At 37.2% G+C, this 19,467-nt stretch overlaps 1 protein-coding gene across 1 annotated transcript in view; it reads right to left on the reverse strand.

Annotated features, from left to right (window-relative positions):
* Positions 1 to 19,467, reverse strand: part of DNAI7 (dynein axonemal intermediate chain 7) — a 47,030-nt gene that overhangs the window by 2,180 nt on the left and 25,383 nt on the right. The window contains exons 9-11 of the mRNA XM_090272930.1: positions 10,795 to 10,870; positions 1,957 to 2,171; positions 425 to 592 (exon numbers count right to left, since the gene is read on the reverse strand). Of these exons, the coding sequence (XP_090129056.1) occupies positions 425 to 592; positions 1,957 to 2,171; positions 10,795 to 10,870 (459 nt within the window). The remainder of the gene's footprint in view (positions 1 to 424; positions 593 to 1,956; positions 2,172 to 10,794; positions 10,871 to 19,467) is intronic.

Here is a 19,467-nt window from a genome sequence, read left to right on the forward strand (position 1 = left end):
GGAAGTAGGTTTTGTGTACCAGTTATTCGTGTGTGTGTTTAACTTCATCTGACTTACAATGTTTGAGAAACTACTGAGTCATTTACTCTTTTAAGACATCTTATGTATCTCCAGTCTGGAAGAAGCAAGAAACTATACAAAACATGAAGTTGCCCTGACCCCTTTTTTACTAAAACCAGCCAACTGTGGATGTGCTCCACCGGCAACATGAAAATCATACTGAGGCTTACTTTCTTGGGGAAGATTATTAAACTTGAGAGAACTCAATTTCTGGTCTTGCCATTTACTCCTTCCTTCCTAACTATATAATCTTATATAAGTGAATATAGAAAACCCATGATGTACCTTAAGAATTATATAAAATTTAATACTTGCTAGCATCCTGAATGTCCATTACATTAAATTTAGAAGGACTCATTCTTACCTTATAGGTTGTAAAAACATAAAAATGAGAGTGACCAGTAGGAAAGATATTCAATCCAGCTTCTTTCAAAGCAATAATGAAAGAAATAGGAGTCATCCATTTTCCTTCCAAAATAGAGGAATGTTTTTCGTTATTTAGTTTGATTGAAGATAACATGCAGAGGTCTTCCTAGTTTCAATGAGAAAAAAAAGAAGCTTTTAAAGAAATTGTCACTCATCATCATTCCTTTCCTAGCCTTTGGGTTCTTTATACCATCATTTAAAAACCCTATCTCATTCTACATTAAAAAGAATGCAGGACAAGCCCTGGCTGCTGTGGCTCAGTGGATTGAGTGTCAGCCTGTGAAACAAGTGTCCCTGGTTTGATTCCCAGTCAGGGCACATGACTAGGTTGCATGTCAGGTCCCCAGTTGGGGGCATGAGTGAGAGGCAACCACACAGTAATGTTTCTCTCCCTCTCTTTCTCCTTTCCCCTCTCTCTGAAAATAAACAAACAAACAAACAAATAAATTTGAAAGAAAAAAAGAATGCAGGACAGACATGTTTTAGGACCAACCTGAAAGCTCTACCACAATGCCTCCATGTGACCCTAAGCAATTTATCAATTCTTGTGGAACTTTATCTGAACAATCAAAGGACTGGACTAAAGGACCTTGTAGGTCTCCTATTTTATAAATAATAACCTAAGAATACTGCATATGTTTCTACTAAATAATAGCTACTTGATAGTTACAACTTTTAAGGATAATTTTTTACACAAATAAGATTTAACATGATAATGTACAATTATCACACAGTTTTAAAGTTTGGAAAGTTTAAACTGGCAATTTGAAGGTGTAAAGTGCTTTTAAAAGCAAAGTTTGATGATATCTAGTCTTCCTGCCACATTCATAAGGGATTTCAGGCTACCTCTCTTAAAATAACTTTAGCAAGATATATTTTACATATCATAAATTTACCCATATCAAGTACATAATCCACTGATATTTTTTAACTTTACAGTGGTGCAGCTATCACCAAAAATGAGCTTTAGAACACTTGCATAGTCTCCCCACCCCCATAAGATCCCCCATGCTAGTTTCCAGTTAATCCCCATGCCCATCTTCAGCCCCAGGCAACCTCTAATGTACTTTCTGTCTCTATGTAATTTATGACTGGCAAGCAATAGAGCCTCCTTCTGAGAGAAACCTCAAAGGGGATTTCAAATGGCTTGGTGATAAAGATCAGGAAGCCTCTCAGGAGTGGGTCAAAAACTCTCTGAAAGTCACAGTACAGCCAGGCTTGTAGCTTCATTAATTAGTCTACTCCTAGTAACTTTAGGGTATAAATTTGTGCCTCACCTTTTTTACATATTATTTTCAGTCTATTTAATTAATATCTCATTTAGAAATGATAGCTCAAGTTATATGTTAGATATGTTTATTAAAAAGCATTTCAATATGTAAATTACCAGTGATTGGTTCCTTTGACAGACTCTTTCAGTCACCAATGAGGTCTACCTCTTGGATATGACTTGCTTTAACAGTGACTTACCCGAATTTGTATTTGAATCTCAGTAAATACTGTAGTCACAGTCAACAGTACTTTATTCACATCAAGTGGTCTTAGTTCCCATGACTGGTATGGCATGTTAATATGAGTATCTTGAATCAAGGTAACAGGGCCAAAAGTCTCCAGGCTGAATGTTATAAGTCTTTCTTCTGACTTGTAAGACACATTACTGATGCCATCAGTTTTCCAATGCCTAGCTTTAGAATAAATGGAGAAAATGACATAGCTCTCATTTTTTTCCTGTACAAAAATAAGTTGAGTGAAAGCTCCCAAAAAACTGCGTTGTGTATAAATTTATCTTTTACGTTTAGAATAGAATCTCAACAAAAAGTCCACTTTGCTGGGAGTTTCCTCCTGTCTGCAGGATCATGCCTAAGACCTTTCAGTGAAGCTCTGACTTCCATTTCTGGCTTCATCTCTTACCACCTCGCACACCTGATTTCAGCCATGCTTTCTTCCCTTCCCCGACAACCTCTTACATCTTGTGACTCTGCAAATGCCGTTCTTTCTTCCTAGAGTACTCTTCCTTAATATTTTAAAGAACCTCTTTTCATCTTTTTAAAAATAGCTTTAAAATTTACCTGTGGTAAGTATACAATTCAATTATTTTAATAAATTTACTCAGTTGTACAACCATTACCACAATCTAGTTTTAGAACATTATTGTCTTCCTGATAAATTCCTTGTGTCCATTTATAGTTAATTCCCATTCCCACCTTCCAGCTCCAGGCAACCATTAATATACTTCCTGTCTCTAAAGATTTACTTTTCTGGACTTTCCATATAAATGCCATCATACAATAGGTGATCTTTTGTGTCTCTTACAACTCAATAATAAAACACAACCCAGTTAAAGGGGGGATAAATAGTGATGAAAGGAGACTTGACTTGGGGTGGTGAACACACAATACAATATACAGATGATGTCTTATAGAATTGTGCACCATGGACCTATATAGTTTTATTAACCAATATCACCCCAATACATTCAATAAAAAACACAACCCAGTTTAAAAATGGGTAAAAGGTTTAAATGAACATTTTGCCAAAGAAGATATATGAAAGGATAATGAATACATAAAAAAAAGATGCTCAACATTATCGGTCATTAAGGAAATACAAATTAGAACCACGTAATACCATTTCATACCCACTGCAATGGTTATAATAAAAAAGACAGAATAACAAACGCTGGCAAGGATGTGGATACATGGGAAAATTCATATTGCTAGCAGGCATATAAAATGGTACAGCTGCCCTGAAAAACAATTTGGCAGTTTCTTTAAAATTTAGTATAAATTTACCATTCAACTCAGCCATTCTGCTCCTATGTATATACCCAAGAAATGAAGACATGGGCCACGCAAAGTCTCATAAGAATGTTCTCTTCGTCTCCGCAGGACCCGTTCAATATTCCATCCTTAACTCTCCAGACAGACCTAGTCACTGCTCTGCTCTAAGACACTTCTATATTAACACCTCACTACATTGTTATGATGTTTCCTCCTGCCTGCCTCCCCTACTACTTTTAAAACTTCCAGAGGAAAGAACCCATTTATCTCTATATTTCTTATTGTTTAGCATATTTGCACAACAAATGAATTAATTGCTCTTTTCCTAGAATGCCCTCTCCCCTTCCAGTTGGCTTTCTCCTCTTCTCACATTCATGGTTCTACTGACTACTTTTGACTCTTCAATATAACAAATACAACTATACTGACAAACTAAGTTATTTTTATTTCCCTTTTTTGTTTTTACATTAACAAAGTTATTTTAATTTGTAAACGTAAAAATTAAGTATCACCTATAAATAGATTCTCGAAGTTTCCATTACTTCCAGGCAAAAAGTTTCCTCATGGTTTAAAAAATTAGACTAGAGTTGTAGTCTAATTACTGCAGTTAGAATGAAAATTTACAAGTTATATTTCACTAAATCATGTGAATAATTTACCTTGTATAATTCTAATTTAGTGTGAATAATGTTTAATATGACAAATATTTACAAACATTATCATTAAAGGAAAGTAAAACTTCTAAAGCAATGTAAAAGAAAGAAATTACCTATTTTGATGTATTTTATAGTTTAGTGTATTGATATAAATCTATTGTTTATAATGCATAAACTATTTCTAGAATATAAATATTATCTTGTAGTTATGTATACACAAGCAAAAGGATGGAATATTATCACAATCATAAAAATGTTTAAATTCCAAAAAATGTATCCTTCTTGGTTGTCTTCACAACTAAAATAGATTAAATAGTATCCCTGTTATTTAGTGATCTAAACTGTCCCCAACTTATCACCAAATATGTACATCCTTTCATAAATAAATAAATGAATGTAAAAAAATTCCCATTAAGAACAAAGCTATACAGTTTTTATCTAGGAGCCTCAAAACTGCATATATTAATTCACAAGACCGCAACCTTTCAAACTTTAGGCAGCCAAGCCAAAATAGTGTATGTTAATGATTAGTGAATCATTAAATAGCATTTCTATTAGTTCTTCTGATTTATGATACTAATTTAACATTTGAATATGCATTATTTTCCTATGTTTCAACAACTAAAAGTTTTAAAGAGGCACACAATAGCTAGTTTTCTTCTTTCTTAGGTTTCCCATTTGCCCAGTTCCCATCTCCAATACTTTAGTACTTGGTTGTAATAAGATTTATTATTTACAAATCACTAACATTAAAATAATAAGATTTTAATCCCAGTCTGAATTGTAACTCTTCAGAGATTATGGCAGATACAAACACTGAGTTATAAAGTTCAGTAAATTTTTAAACTCCAATCCTTATTTATTTCCATTGAGAGCAAATAAAATATAGATCCCAGAATTGGTATAGAAATGTGTAAAAATAGTTTACATACTGCATTTCCTGCATTGATTTAAGGATTTATATTAGTATACCTTTTTTCATTACATAATAATCAAAGCTGGTTAAAGGCATTGCTGTACCTTCAGCATCCCACCTTGCAACCATAGGATCCTCAAAAAAGATCACGTTCTTGTGAACCTCAAGAATGACGTCTACAGGTGGGAAAGCATTTTCTGTTTCAAAGTCTTCTGTAGTTGCTGGAGGATATATGTATTTCTGTAACCCTTCTTTGAGTATCTTTTAAAAATATCCAAAACAACACCAAGTGAGAAGCTAACTGGTAACAGTTAAAGATGTAAATATTGCTGAATAAGATACTTCATTATTATTTTTATTGTTGACCCTGTTACAGATGTCCCCCATTTCCCTCTCCCTTTGTCCCCTACACCCAGCCCCCACCTCCCACAATGAAGTTTGGTCCCATTTAATTATAGATTGACTAACAAAATGTCACAACAAAATTAAAAGATAATGACTGAGAGGGGGAAAAATCACTAAATTTGAATATAATTGAAGAACGTTCTTATGGGCCAAGGTCTAGGCTGGGACTTACTCATCATTGTATTCCTCCAAGTAATTCTACAGGCATATATTTAACAAAGAAGGTAACTGGGAATTGAGCAAAAAGGTGAAAAGACTGAGAAGTACAAATTGGCAGTTACAAAATAGCCATGGGGATATAAAGTTATTACATTCTATAATAACTATGGATGCTGCCAGGTGGGTACTGGAAATATCAGGGGGGACACCTTCGAAAGCAGTGGTTCTCAACCTGTGGGTCACGACCCCTTTGGAGGTTGAACGAGCCTTTCACAGGGGTCGCCTAAGACCATCGGAAAACATATATATAATTACATATTGTTTTTGTGATTAATCACTATGCTTTAGTTATGGTTGGGGGTCACCACAACATGACGAGTGTATTAAAGGGTCGCGGCATTAGGAAGGTTGAGAACCACTGTTCTAAAATATACGACTGTCTAATCACTATGCTGTACACTTGAAACTAAGACAAAATAATATTGAATGTAAACTGTAAATTTTTAAAATTTAAAATACAAAAAAGGAGACTGGGACTTACATAAATCATGCAATTTGCCAATGATTACAAAATGACTTCAAGGAGGCATCAGAACTCAAAAACAGAGCTAGGGCCCCAGATCCCATGTTCCAATACCTTGGTTATGGTGTGCAGGTGAGGAGAGAAAAAAGTATAAGCAGTGTAACACGCAGCGTAGAAATGAATGAATGAATGTAAAAATCATCACATTGTACACTTTCAACTTACGTGCCAGTTGTATCTCAATAAAGCTGGGAAAAAAATAAAATAAATTAAACCAACAGCAGATTTCTCTGGATTAAGGGTATCTGTCCATCTCTAAATGTAACATGTACCTAAATGTAGAGAAAGATCTAGGGAAGGGGTAAGATTTAAAATGTTACAAAACAGAGAGAGAAAAAAAAAAACTGGATGGGGAAAAATTCTAGTGGAGAGGGAAATTATTGAAAAGATACTTGAAAAAAAGTAGGAAGGCCTCTTTGTTGCAGGAGAGATAAAAAAAAAAAAAATGGATGTGAAGGACTCTGGGCTCAAATGGAGCCCAGAACTGTCGTCTCAGGACATTCTGATAAAGATCTTCACATGAAGCCTTGAAAACCCCAGATCAGGCTGAGACCTTCCTATAGACAGAGAGTATTGCAGGCCTACCATCACCAAAAGGATGCCTTTCTTGGACTCCCCACTATCCTTCAAGTATTCCCAAGGAAGGGTAGGTTGATTTAAATAGATTTTTGAAAGTGGCAATAGATTAGATCATCTCTCCCAAGGCTTGCTCTAATAAATGTATTCTTATGTGAGGGGAGCAGGGGAAAAGAATGACAATATCATCCCCAATAAGGTAAAAATTTGTTTGGGGGGAGCATGGAAAAATCTTACTCTTTTATGTATGAAGCACAGATGTATACAGCATGTATACAAATATACAGTCTCTTTGTGGCACTAAAATTCCATAAGGCTTGGCCAGAGGGGGGAAAAATGTTTATAAGAGCTTCTTGCAGAGGTGATCATGAAAAACAATGAAAGTTGAGAAATACTGCTCTAATACAAGAAGGCACCAGTGTCCTGAAATGTAGATGAGAAATGCCTGGCAGTCTGTGTACGAGGCGTTAAGAGGACAGAGAGAGGAAGAGAGAACAGGGCAGCGGAGCGGGAGGGGAAAGGGCTGTGACAGCAGAACTGGGTATATTTGGGACCCCAGCCAGTGAGGTAAAGTGAAACCAAGTCAGTAGTCGTGCACATGTTACTATTTATTAAAACATGTGTGAGAAGCTCCTTGACAGATGACCTAACAACCGCTACCATCAGCATCCTTCCCACTCAAAGTGTGGTCTGTGCATCAGGAGCGCCGGCCTCACCTGGATCATTGCTTCTCAAACTGCAGCGTGCACGCGAATCACCTGGGAGTCCTGTTAAATGCAGGTTCAATAGATCTGAGGTGAAGCCCTAAGTCATACATTTATAACAAGTTCCCAGGTGATGGTGATGTTGCTGATTGATGGACCGCCTTTTGTATAAACAAGGATCCAGACCACTGGTTGTTTAGGTGTGTTTTGCTAAAATACAGTCTGCTGCATCTCACACCTCCAGAATTTCTGATTCAGTAAGACTGAGGCGGGGCCCATGTATTTGCATTTCTAGTAAATTCCTAAATGATGCCAGATGATGCTGACGCTTCTGGTTAAGGGACCACATGTAGGAAACCGCTAATCTAGACCAGAGTCCACAAACTGTGGCCCTGGAAAATACGGCCCACCGCCAGTGTTCGTACATAAAGTTTAACTGGAACACACGCATGCCCGTTCATTTACATACGGCTGTTTTCAGCGTTGCAATGGCCTGCTGAGTTTAGGAGTTGCTACAGAGCTGGTATGGCCAAAAAGGTGAAAATACTGACCACCTGGCCCTTTACAGAAGTGGTTTTCCAGTCTCTGAAACAGACTAGCATTATTAAGGCCAAATTGACACAATGTAAACATGGTGCTGTAGGTTCACAATCAACATGCATGATTTATAGTTTTAAAATTCATAATATTGTAGATTCCTTCCTTTTAGTACTGATTCAAGTTTTATAAATTCACGATGGTCTAAAATTACGTTTTTTCCTTTTGTGCTTGCTTAACAGAGTTAAAGTTCATTAGGTGTTAGAGCATTTTCTATAAAGTAAAAGTGTGGGAAATTATTTTACTCACAAATTTTAAGAATCAACCTACTTCCATAATCATCCAGCCCTTCACTGGTTTACACTGTGGGGGAAGCTCCAAGATATCCAAGTGATACACTCCACCCAGAGTCGTGAACTGACACGTGTCAACCTCATCGTCTTCGAAGAAATACAGCCTTTCAGGAGCGTTCTCTAGCAGCAGCAACTGCGCTATAATTAATCAGATTAGTTCAGTTTCTAAATAGATCTTGTATTTTTTTTAGGAGGGAAATGAGAAATATCTAGTGATGGTAAAGGGGGTTTTTATTTAGCTACTAAAACTTTTCAAAAAAGTAATTAATTCAAAAATATTCACAAAGCTGACCATTGGCGTGGGAATGGCATGTGTAATGGTAGGTAGGATGCAGGGAGGGCTACCTTCATATTTTATATACTAACATCTTAGGAATTTGTATACAATAAGCACGTGTTATTAAAAGAAAAAACTTTAAAATAAATCTTAATGTAGGGGAGGGAAAATAATTTTCCCTCTACCCTGTGAGTTCTTGGCTGAGACCTCTGTAATAAAAGACATACTAATAACAGAAAAACAAGCTTATTAACATGCATGCCTCATGTATACTGGGATATCCCCAGGGAAAAAATAAGTAATTCAAAGAGGTGGCTTAGATCTCTGGCTCATGTAGCATTTTATAAATCTGTGGTAAAATGACAGGACAAAGAAAAACAGTCTGAGGTTTCCCAGGAAGGAGATAGAAGAGGCTGGTTAGTAGTTTGTCGCATAGATTCCTCTGGTGCCCTCTCCAGGCCGATGGGGTCTACAGCTGTCCCTGAGAAGCTTTGTCCTTCCCAGTAGTGAGGAGAGGAGGGACTCCTCTGAACGTTTACATCCCGCTTTTAGGCAAGTAGGAGAAAGGTGGGGAGCTTTTCTTGCATGTGTATCTTCTCAGTTGCTTTCAGCTCAAAATAACCCTTAGGCCAATGTGGCATATTTGGGGCAGCATATTCTGCCACCCTTCACTCTAAAGATCAAAAATGGTTTAACACAAAATTTGATAACTTCCAAATTAATTTCTTAAAATTGGGCCTTATGGGGCTAAATATCTGGAAGAAAAAGTGAAATGGTAAAAATAAATAAATAAATGTTGGTCCATACATAAAATTAAAGCCTTTTTTTTTCTCAACAAAAAGAGGCCCAGCTCATAGAAAAATAGGATGGAGGCTTGAAAATGAAGAATCCCCTATGTTCAGAAATTTTATGGGGAAATTCTAGGATTTCATCATTCTCAATGCACAATCAGGGGACTATCGGAAGTCACATATCACTGGGACCATTCCTGCCTTTCACTAAAATCCTTTCAATACAGTGCAATGAGTAAGAAAGGGGACAGGTTCCACACTTATGCAATACATGCTAATTAACATCCCAATTCCTTCCTTTACAAAATGTGTGTAATAGCAGTATCTATCTTATAAATTTGGGGGAAATGTGAGCTCATGCATGTAAAGAGCTCAGAACTGGTGCCAGATGTAGTAAAAACTCAGGAACTGTTGGTCTTATTATTTATCATTACAATTTCTTTCTCCCATAGAAAGAAGCCCACAGAGATGGCATTGAATTTAACCCATGGAGATTAGGCACTGAAAACTAATAGAAACAGCCAAGGAATTCCAGTTTAGCAATTTCCCTTTTTTCCCTTGTGTACACTCCCTAAAATGCAGACTTTAATTAGTTTTCAAATGTGTCTAATTACTAATCCATTTACCTGAAAAGAAAGTAAGAAAGTATGTTGTGTCCAAATTTAGACATCTATCATATATGTTAATCGGGGATCATCATGTAGAAAACCTTGGTATTACTGACAGAGGTTATGAACTGACTATAGTATATTTTAATAGGAAACTTACCTCATAAAGGTAATAGAAAATTACAAACATACAAGCCTAGTTGACCGCAGCAACAAATGTTAGGAAAAGTAAAAAGTAGACAAGAAGCCTGTTATGAAAAAAATATGCTTAAAAATATATAAAAAATAGATTCCTTAGAAGCTGCTGAGAAAGCAGCATAATGATAAAGTTAATGGAAAAGATGTACATTAATCTCAAACTAAAAGACGGCAAATTATACATCACTATCATTTTGACATTTTTAAACTATGTCTAATTGCTGTTTGTCAAGATTGAGAAATTTCTGATTGTATATGTGTGCTTTTGAATGTTCACTACAACATTGTAATGGTAAAAAATTAGAAATATCCTTACTGTCTATTAATAAAGATTTAAATAATGTTCCATTATTGGGTGGAATTATAGAGCTACTAAAAAGATAAGTTACCAATGGGTTCTGACTTAGAGTAATATTGAATATAATTCATTTAAGTAGCATATATGTTATGTTCTATGTACATATGTAGGGTGTTATGTAGCATAACAAATACTATTAGGTTGGAAAAAGGTAACTTCCAACAAAAATATTTGTTTGACATGATCTGACGATTTTATTAAAAATCAAGAGAGAGAAACAGGAAAGGAAGCAAGCACAAATATAGAAATTTGTTACTATTGGTTACGTCAGAAGAGGGCTTATGAAGAATTTTCACTTTAAATATATTTATGCAACAGTGAATTATTTTTACAATGATCTTGCAATTCTTTTGTAAATAGAAAATCCTAATAAAGATAAATTCTAAAAATGTAAGTTAGAAGAATACCTGCTGAAACTGTTTCGCTTAATAATTTCATCTCCACTTCATATTTTGTATCTTCAGCTTCTTCCTGGACAGAACTCTACAGAAAACACAAGGACAGGCTGGGGTGGCTGTCAGTGTCTCTTCAGCTCAGACTCATTTTCTCTTTCTGTCCCAGCCCCCACTGCCAATGCCTGTTACATTAATTCTAAGGCCCCAAACTGATACTTGCTCTGGCATAAAACTGGACTTAAAAACTATACTTTAAAAGTCAATTAAAATGAGAGCGCATCTTCACAGAACTTCGCGAGGGCAGGAGTCAGCCTGCTCACATTCTCTGCTGAAAACTATCAACCATAAAGTAGAGAGACTAGGCAGCAATGCAAGCTATATAAATACTGTTTATGTTTGCATTTTGTTTTTTGCCATGTTATAGATTTTGCTTGATTTTGGCAATCAGTTCTCTGATAGAGTAATTACAAAGTCTACTTTGGGGTAAGCCTCTCAAGAAAACTAAAAATGTACCAAGGAAACAGAAGATATCTCATTATACTGGAGTGTAATAAAAATACTACCATAGGAAGACCATAGGATTAGAATTTATATCTAGGTCTGCCAGTAAGTTATCTTTTTGACCTTGATCAAGTCACTTAATTATTAGGGGCCTCAAATATCTGATCCAACAACATCTTGCAAACAATCCTCAGAGACAGCTACTATCTTCACTTTACCAAAAAGGAAGCTGAAGCTTAGGGAGATAACTGTGCTAAGGATCAAATAATAGAGAAGTAGAGAATTTTGCATACTGTTAAGCACTAGATGAATGAAGCTCTGTTATAAAAAATTGGTGTGTGTGCTAATATTTGCAAACTGCATGATATCCAGCTAACTCCATCTGATCTCAACTAGCACCTGAACTTCTATAGCAATCGAATAACCTTGTACCAGAATTCTAGTCAGAAGCTTAAAGCCAGTAAATCACACCACGCCTCCATCCTCAGTCACCATGCAAAGACAAGTCCCTTCAGCAAATGTTCCTTTTCCTCCCCTCTCATCACCTTATTGCCCTGTGTCTTCCTCTTGACCAGTTTTAACACTACTGCATTCTCCGACAAGCCTTTCCGTTGTGCCTCTGAAACCTCTCACTTATTAACTCATTCACTCAAAGAATTTTTACAGAGTGCCTTAATTGTGCAGGCATTGCTAGGTGCTAGGAATAAAAGAAAAAATATATGTAAGGTCCCTGACTTAACGAGCTTCCAGTCCATCAGAGAAGCAGATGAACAAATGGGTGAAACAGTTTTGTGGGTGCTGTAGTAAAAAGGGGATACACAGTAGGAATACAAAAAAAGAATATGACTATTCTGTGGATGCGTGAAGCTAGAAAATGCTACCCAAACATGATGAAGTTTGAACTAAATCTTGAGAGACGATTACATTGTCCAAAAAAATGGCAGGAGGAAATTCCAAGTGTGAATGAAGGCAGAAAGACCTGGAGCAAAACAGAGGATTCCAAGCACCCCAAGTAGTTAGGGGTGGTTGGAGTGAGGCATGCTAGGAGAGCGGAAAGAGCTGAAGCTAGAGACAGGGACGGGTTATGGAGAGCTTTGGATGCCACTCTAAAAGCTGGAGTTTCTCCCAGGAGTAAAGGAAAGCCCACAAAGGCTTTTGATAGAAAAGTAATGTGAGGATAGTTGCATTGGTCAAGATACGGGGGTGGTCAGCTGATGAATGGATTGCTTAGTGAAGAGAAAGAAGTCCAAGGTAAGAGGATCAGAGCCTAAGGGGAGGTAAAAGCAATCAGGGCCATTAGAAGGAGCTTAAGTAAGTAAAATTAACACAACTTGGATGGCATCAGATAAAGAAGTAAGGCAAGGGGCAGGCGATGCCTGCTTTTCACATGTTTGGCTTAGGATACAAGGTGGAGGTGATATAATTATCAAGAAAAAGAGGCAGGACAGGTTTGGGAAAAAAGTAGTGAATTCAACTGCGGATCTGTTAAATATAAGGTGCCTACTGACATCTAGGTGGCCTTTCATATTGTCTACTATTAAAAAGCCAGTTGCATTTCTCTCTTACAGGAATTATAATCAACATCTTCAAGGAGTTGAAAATTCTTTAGAATTTAGACCCAACGGGTTTCATGCCTTGCAGGAAAACTAAGAATTTATAATCTCTTAACAGAATTTCCCCTTGATAACCACAGTTCTTTGGCATGCAACAACAGGAATTTATCAGCTTCTATACTATCACATAATAGAGAGGAAAATCTTATATTTAACACATAGCCTTTACATAATTAAAATTGTTACTATTTTATGTTACTCTTTAGTTCTATTGACTTTTTTGAAGTTAAGACTTCTTCATGAAGGAGACAATGTGTCACTTTACATTCTGGTGCAGCTCATTGATCTTGATAACAACTCTAGAATGTTTTCCTGTCCTTGCAGCTGGATCATCAGAACTATTCATGACCAAACTTGAACTCCAGACCACGTTTGCTGGCAATATAGTTACCCATAGGTTTATACATTATAAAGCTCCTTGGGTTTATTGGCAATGAAGCTGAAAAAATAGATTTTTCTTCATATTATCATCATGTTTTATATTTGGTAATGAAAAGTCCTCTTTCCATAATTGTTTTATAAAATTGGCTATTTTCCATGTATTTTTCTTCTACTTAAACTCTAATAGTGTTTTATAATAAATCTTTTATTTTTTATTTAAAAAGTCTTTCAGGTTTATAATAATCTATAAAAATTACATTTTCTAATAATGTTTGCCTGGAAATGTTGACAGAATATTGAGCAGAGAAAGTAGCTAAAATATAACTTTTCAATGACACATGGCTCAATAGATACAGAAAGTGGCTTATAATATGGAAAAACTACATGGAACACTAGCAAAGTATTTTTCACTGCAACTTGATATAGGCATAGATATTGTAACATGGAAATTTTAAAATCTATATGCAATTTGAATTTGATATAAAAACATGACTTGGATCATAATAAGATCACCGCAAACAGAATAGAGATTCCAGAAATAGATCTTAGGATCCACCTGGGAACTTAAGCATGTGGCATTTCAGATCAATAGGAAAAGCCTAGGTTTGTTTATATGGTGTTTTGAGATAGCTGGCTAACTTTACACTAAAATATACTCCAGATGGATAAAAGACTTAAAAGTAAAATGAATAACTAATGAAAAGCAATAAAAAGCATGAAAGCATCTGAGATGCTAGGTGACTAATATAAACAATTATGAATGATGTAGGTAATCTTGATACTGCACACATCAAAACGTCAGCAATGAATACTTTACAAATTTGAGTGCATGTCTTGAATTTTATTGTCCATCAAAAGAAGAGCTATACAAAAGAATTTGCTTATCTGAAACCCGATTTTTTCATCAAAATATAATTTAAATTAAACTAGGGTATCAGAATAAATTGTTTGAACTTGCTCTTGCTAAGGAATTAAAGATGAATTTTGAAAACTTAGCGTCATTGCTTCATTTTGAGTAACAGTTAAAAATTATTATCTGGAGGGTGCTGAAATCTCACTCATTCCTGTAGCTTTAATAATAAGGCCAGTGGTTCCCAACTCTATGCTAGTGACATTCTTTAGGCCACACTCACCCTGTATTGCTTAACTCTAGAAGTGCACAATTTGCACAGGGACATAGTGGCTGTGCTCGACTTCCCTCAGAACTCCAGGTTCACATTTTCTTACCTGACATTTGCATTTGTGTATCCCAAACTTACCATGACCACAACAAAACTCTTGTTACACTGTCACAGCCAATTCAGCCCATTCCTATCCATCTGAGTAAATTAAACCACTATCTGCTTTGTTTCCCCAAATAAAAATTTAGGATCGATTACCTCCAAAACGTATCCCAAACATATTATCCACCTCTCCACAACTTCCTATTACCTTTGTCCAAGTGACTTTGACCTCTCATGCTTCACAACTACTATTTAACTGGATACTGTGCTTCAACTCTGGCCCTTCACAATTCAGTCTCTGCACAGCAGCCAGACTAACCCTTCAAAGCCATCAATCAGATCATGCCACTCTCTTTTACTTTCAACCCTCTAATGGCTTCCCATTGCATTTACAATACAATCTTAACTTGCTACTCTGGCCTGCATTCCATTCCAGGCGGCCTCTGCTTCCCTCCCTGACATCATCTCATAAGCACTTCCTTCCTCGCCCTGGCCTTCTCCCTGGTCCTCTTTTCTTACCTTTACACTCAGACTACAGTATTTTTACCCAATCATTGTATAGATTATTCCTTCTGGTCATTCAGGTCTTAGCTCACATAATAACTCATCATACAAGTCCCTTTTAACCACCCAATCTAGTAACTCCCTATCACATAATTCTGTTTAATTCTATGCATGGCATTTATACTATCTGCCATTTCCTAGTTTTTCTCTTTCTTGTTGGTGTTTCCTGACTCGAACATATATCACAAGGGCAGGAATCTCATTTGTCCTTTCTGCAATGTCCCCTGAGGACCAGAACAGTGCCTAGCATACATAGGTAAGCATTCAATAAATATTTGTTGAGCAAGTAAAGAAATAACAGCAAGGTCCAGAGTATGACTGGGAAATGAATTGCTGAAGTATATTTGTGGGAAGTTGAAAGCTGTTGAATGAAAGCTAGGTATTTTATATGGGCCAGTCTCACAGATATTTAATTTGTCCACGATCATGCCAAGAATCCCCCAAATCTCTGAGGCTAATTTATGTCTCTACACTTTTCTCTCTAACCAGAAAAATTTCCTTTCCTTCACATATAAACTTTCCTTGCCTATCAAAAGATTTAGCAAAAATGTTACCTCATCAGAGAAGACTTCCCATCTGTTCACTTTGTTTTTTTCTTGTGGATTTTTTTTAAAATCTCAATTCCCACACATTATCTCTTGTATTGCATATATCAGAATGTATAATCACTGTTACTCCTCCACAAAACTGTTAACTTATTAAAAACAATGATCGTGTTGAATTCCTTATAGAAGGTACATAGTAAATGTTTTCTATATATAAATATATGAATATATAAGCATATTTATATTAAATATATACTATACCCATATTTATGTTAAATCTCTTACCTGTTTAAGAGTATCTTTATTTATTTATTTATTTTTAATCATCACCAAAGGATATGTTTATTGATTTTAGAGAGAGAGGAAGTGAAAGAGAGAAAGAGGGGAAGCGGGGGACACAGAGAGAGAGAGAGAGAGAGAGAGAGAGAGAGAGAGAGAGAAACATTGATCAGTTACCCTTAACCTAGGCACGTGCCCTGATCAGGAATAGAAGCCACAACCTTTTGGAGTACGTGATGACATGTCAACCAACTGAGCCATCAGTCAAGGCTGTTTAAAAGTATCTTAAAGACAAAGACTTTTTAACTTGAATTTTAAAAAGTTCAAAGGTTTATAAACTATCATGCATGCCCCCTTAAACCACTAAAATATTTCTGAAGTTGATTATCACTAAAAAACATTTATTACAAATGTGATACACTTGAATTAGGGTTTTCTAAAAATTATTTATTGGGAAGACAGTGTTACCCAATACCTACAATATTCGTCGTCGGCGGCGGCGGCGGCAGCCGTCCGTCTTGAGAGACGATGGTGTAGCTTCTTAAGAGTCTATCTGCACCGCCGAGAATGGCTGTGCAGTCCGACTCGGGAGTGACACGGTATCTGTCTCCTCCCGTGTTGAATCGACATCTTGCGATGACGCTGGAGTGTCCTCTCCAGTGAAGCTGAAGCTACAGAGCCTGGGCAGGGTGATATGGAGGGTCTGCTGTTGCCCATGCAGCAGACCCCCCCTCTCTTCGCAGCTGAAGGGTCCAAGGGAAAGACGGAGTCGATACAGCTTGGCTTCAGGTGCGCCGCAGGAGTTGCCGGTGTTGACTACAACGTCAAACCGCCTTAGGGACTCCGGCTCCGGATTTTCTGTCGGGGTTTACTCCCTTAGCCTTTCCCCTGAAGAGGTATGCCGCAAGGCAGCGGAGGTTTTTTGGAGTCAGAGTTTTCCTTCTCTGGCCTACAATATTATTATTATTATTATTATACATTAACTAAAATATGGTATTAAGAGCCCTCTAGTGGCGAAGTTCTTAATAGACCCATTAAAAAGGAAATAATTTAAACCATCTTCTAAATGTAAGATATTTAATTTTTAAACTAACAAAGTACTAGATACTTGTTATTTGTGATCATATCACATATCAAGCACAACTCAATATATTTGGCCATAGAATCTTACATTATTATACTAATAATTGCCTTGCAATCAGCCTCCAAATTCATTAAAAAGATATGAGAAACATAATATAATATCCATTCATTAATAAGAACTTTGCCCTCACAAAAGCAGAATCCTTTTGCAAATACAGTTTTATAACTCAAAAGTAGTATCTTAAAAATACATCTTAGGTATCATTTTATATAAGAGTATACGGTTCTGGTTCAAGAGGTGACAGAGGAGAATCCTGAATCCACTACCTCCCACATACACACTAAATACACAGCTACATATGAAACCATTTCTTCTGAAAAGTACCCCAAACAAGCCGAGTGAATCTTATATATTAGGTGAATGGGGAAAATTCCACGTCAAAGCAGATAGGAGATACTGAGACACTACCTCACCACAAACCCATCCCCTTGCAGAGACCCGCAATCAGAAGCCAACTCACAAATACAAGCTTCTCCCTGAGGAGGGAAGGGTTCAAATCCCACATCTGGCACCTCAACTTTTAGGACCTGCATCTGAAAGGCCAGCCCCCAAACCTCTAGCTTTGAAAGCCAAAGGAGCTTGCATCCATGCAACCTGCAACTGTTCTTAAAGGGCTTGCACGCATTGATGCACCTGCCCCAGGGCCAGCAGCGGAGACAGCCAATGGAAAATCACCCAGACTTTCCATAAAGGAGGCTGATTTGTTTATCTTAAAGCACAGATCTCACAGGCAGGCATCAAAATCAACACACATCCAGGTCCTGCTGAATTACTCTCCAAAAATAGAGGCCAGCAGGCATCGCCTTGTGGTCTCCCTCTGTCTTGCTCCAGGTCGCCAATATGGAAAAGCAGCTTGGGTGGGCTTGCTAAATTGGACGGGGTAGAGGCTCTGGGGATCTCCAAGGTAAGTTAAATAGTGTTAGCCAGACTAATGGAGTCTCAGATAGGGCACTAGCTTGCTGGCTCTATGTGTGTGTGTTGGGGGGAGGGGGTTGGATTTAGAAGAGACAATGGCCTCTGCTGGCCTCTGCTGCCAGACACTTCACTTTCTCCCTGTATGCCACTGGTGCTGGTATTCAGATGGATTGAGTCTGAGTAGGTGAGTCCATGTGTGGGTTCTTAAGAGAAACTGCTTAGGGCTCCAGCAGTTTCTTCCACTAACTCAATCCCTGCTGCTTTTTGCAGCCAGAAGTTGTGGGGACTTATCTTCCTGGCACTGGAACCCTGGGCTGGGGGACGTGGTGTGGGGCTGGGACTCCTCGTTTCTGAGATACCCCTCCTGATTTTTTATCCACTGCACATGGGTGTGCGACCTGCCTATTCCAGGTCTGCACCCCTCCCTCCAGTCTGGATGGATGTGGTTCCTTTAATTCCGTAGTTGTCAGCCTTCCATTCAACTCAATTCTGATTGTTCTGAGTCATGGTTGTTCTATATTTTAGTTGTAATTTTGATGTGGTTATGCGAGGAGGTGAGCCATGTCTGCCTATGCCACAATCTTGACAGGAAGTCTTAAACACACACTTAAGGGCCAACTGTGACCCTCCCCAGAGAAATAAAGAGGCGAACTCTATCCTTGTTTCGTGCTGTCCTTCTGCTGCACTGTAGAGCATGCGTTCTGGTGCCTCAGCTTTTATGTTTGGTGCCTAGTTTTTGTGGCTTCTATAGAGGGGATTCTTTTTGATAGTCTGGCTCTGGTGGCTAGTGGGGTTTGTATTCATTTGTTCAATGAGACAGTAGTAAAGAAAGAAAGAAAAAAACAGTTCTTAATTGGTTATTATCCCAGGGCTCAGTTCAGAGGGGGCAGAGAGAAACACCCATCTCCCAGTCTTACACTGAAAAATGTATATTTGCATACAAATTAACATGGAGAGTCAAGACAAATGAAGAAATAGAAAAATATATTCCAAATGAAAAACAAGGTAAAACGTCAGAAAAAGATCTTAATAAAATGGGGATAAGTGGTTTACCTGATAAAGAGCACAAAATAATGATTATAAGGATGCTCACTGAGTTTGGAAGAAGAAAGAAAAAGATAAAGTGAAAATATCAACAAAGAGATAGGAAATACAAGAAAGTACTTAACAGAAGTTACAGAGCTGAAGAATAAAATAATTGAACTGAAAAATACAATGGAGAAATTTGACAACAGATTAGATGAAGCAGAAAATGGATCAGTGAGCTCAAAGATGGGGTAGCAGAACTCACCCAATCAGAGAAGCAAAAAGAAAAAAAGAATACGAAAGAGAAAAGATAGCTTAAGAGATTTATGGGAGAACATATCAAGTGTTCCTACACTTGCCTTATAGGGGTCCCATAAGGAGGAAGGAGAGAGGGGGCAGAAAACTTATTTGAAAACTAATAGTGGCTGTAAACTTCCTTAAGCTTAGGAAGGAAAAAGACATAAGATCCAGGAATCCCAGAGAGTTCCAAAAAA

This window comes from Furipterus horrens, unplaced genomic scaffold, assembly GCF_987537825.1.
Source record: "Furipterus horrens unplaced genomic scaffold, mFurHor1.1.pri manual_scaffold_4, whole genome shotgun sequence".
NCBI lineage: Eukaryota > Metazoa > Chordata > Mammalia > Chiroptera > Furipteridae > Furipterus > Furipterus horrens.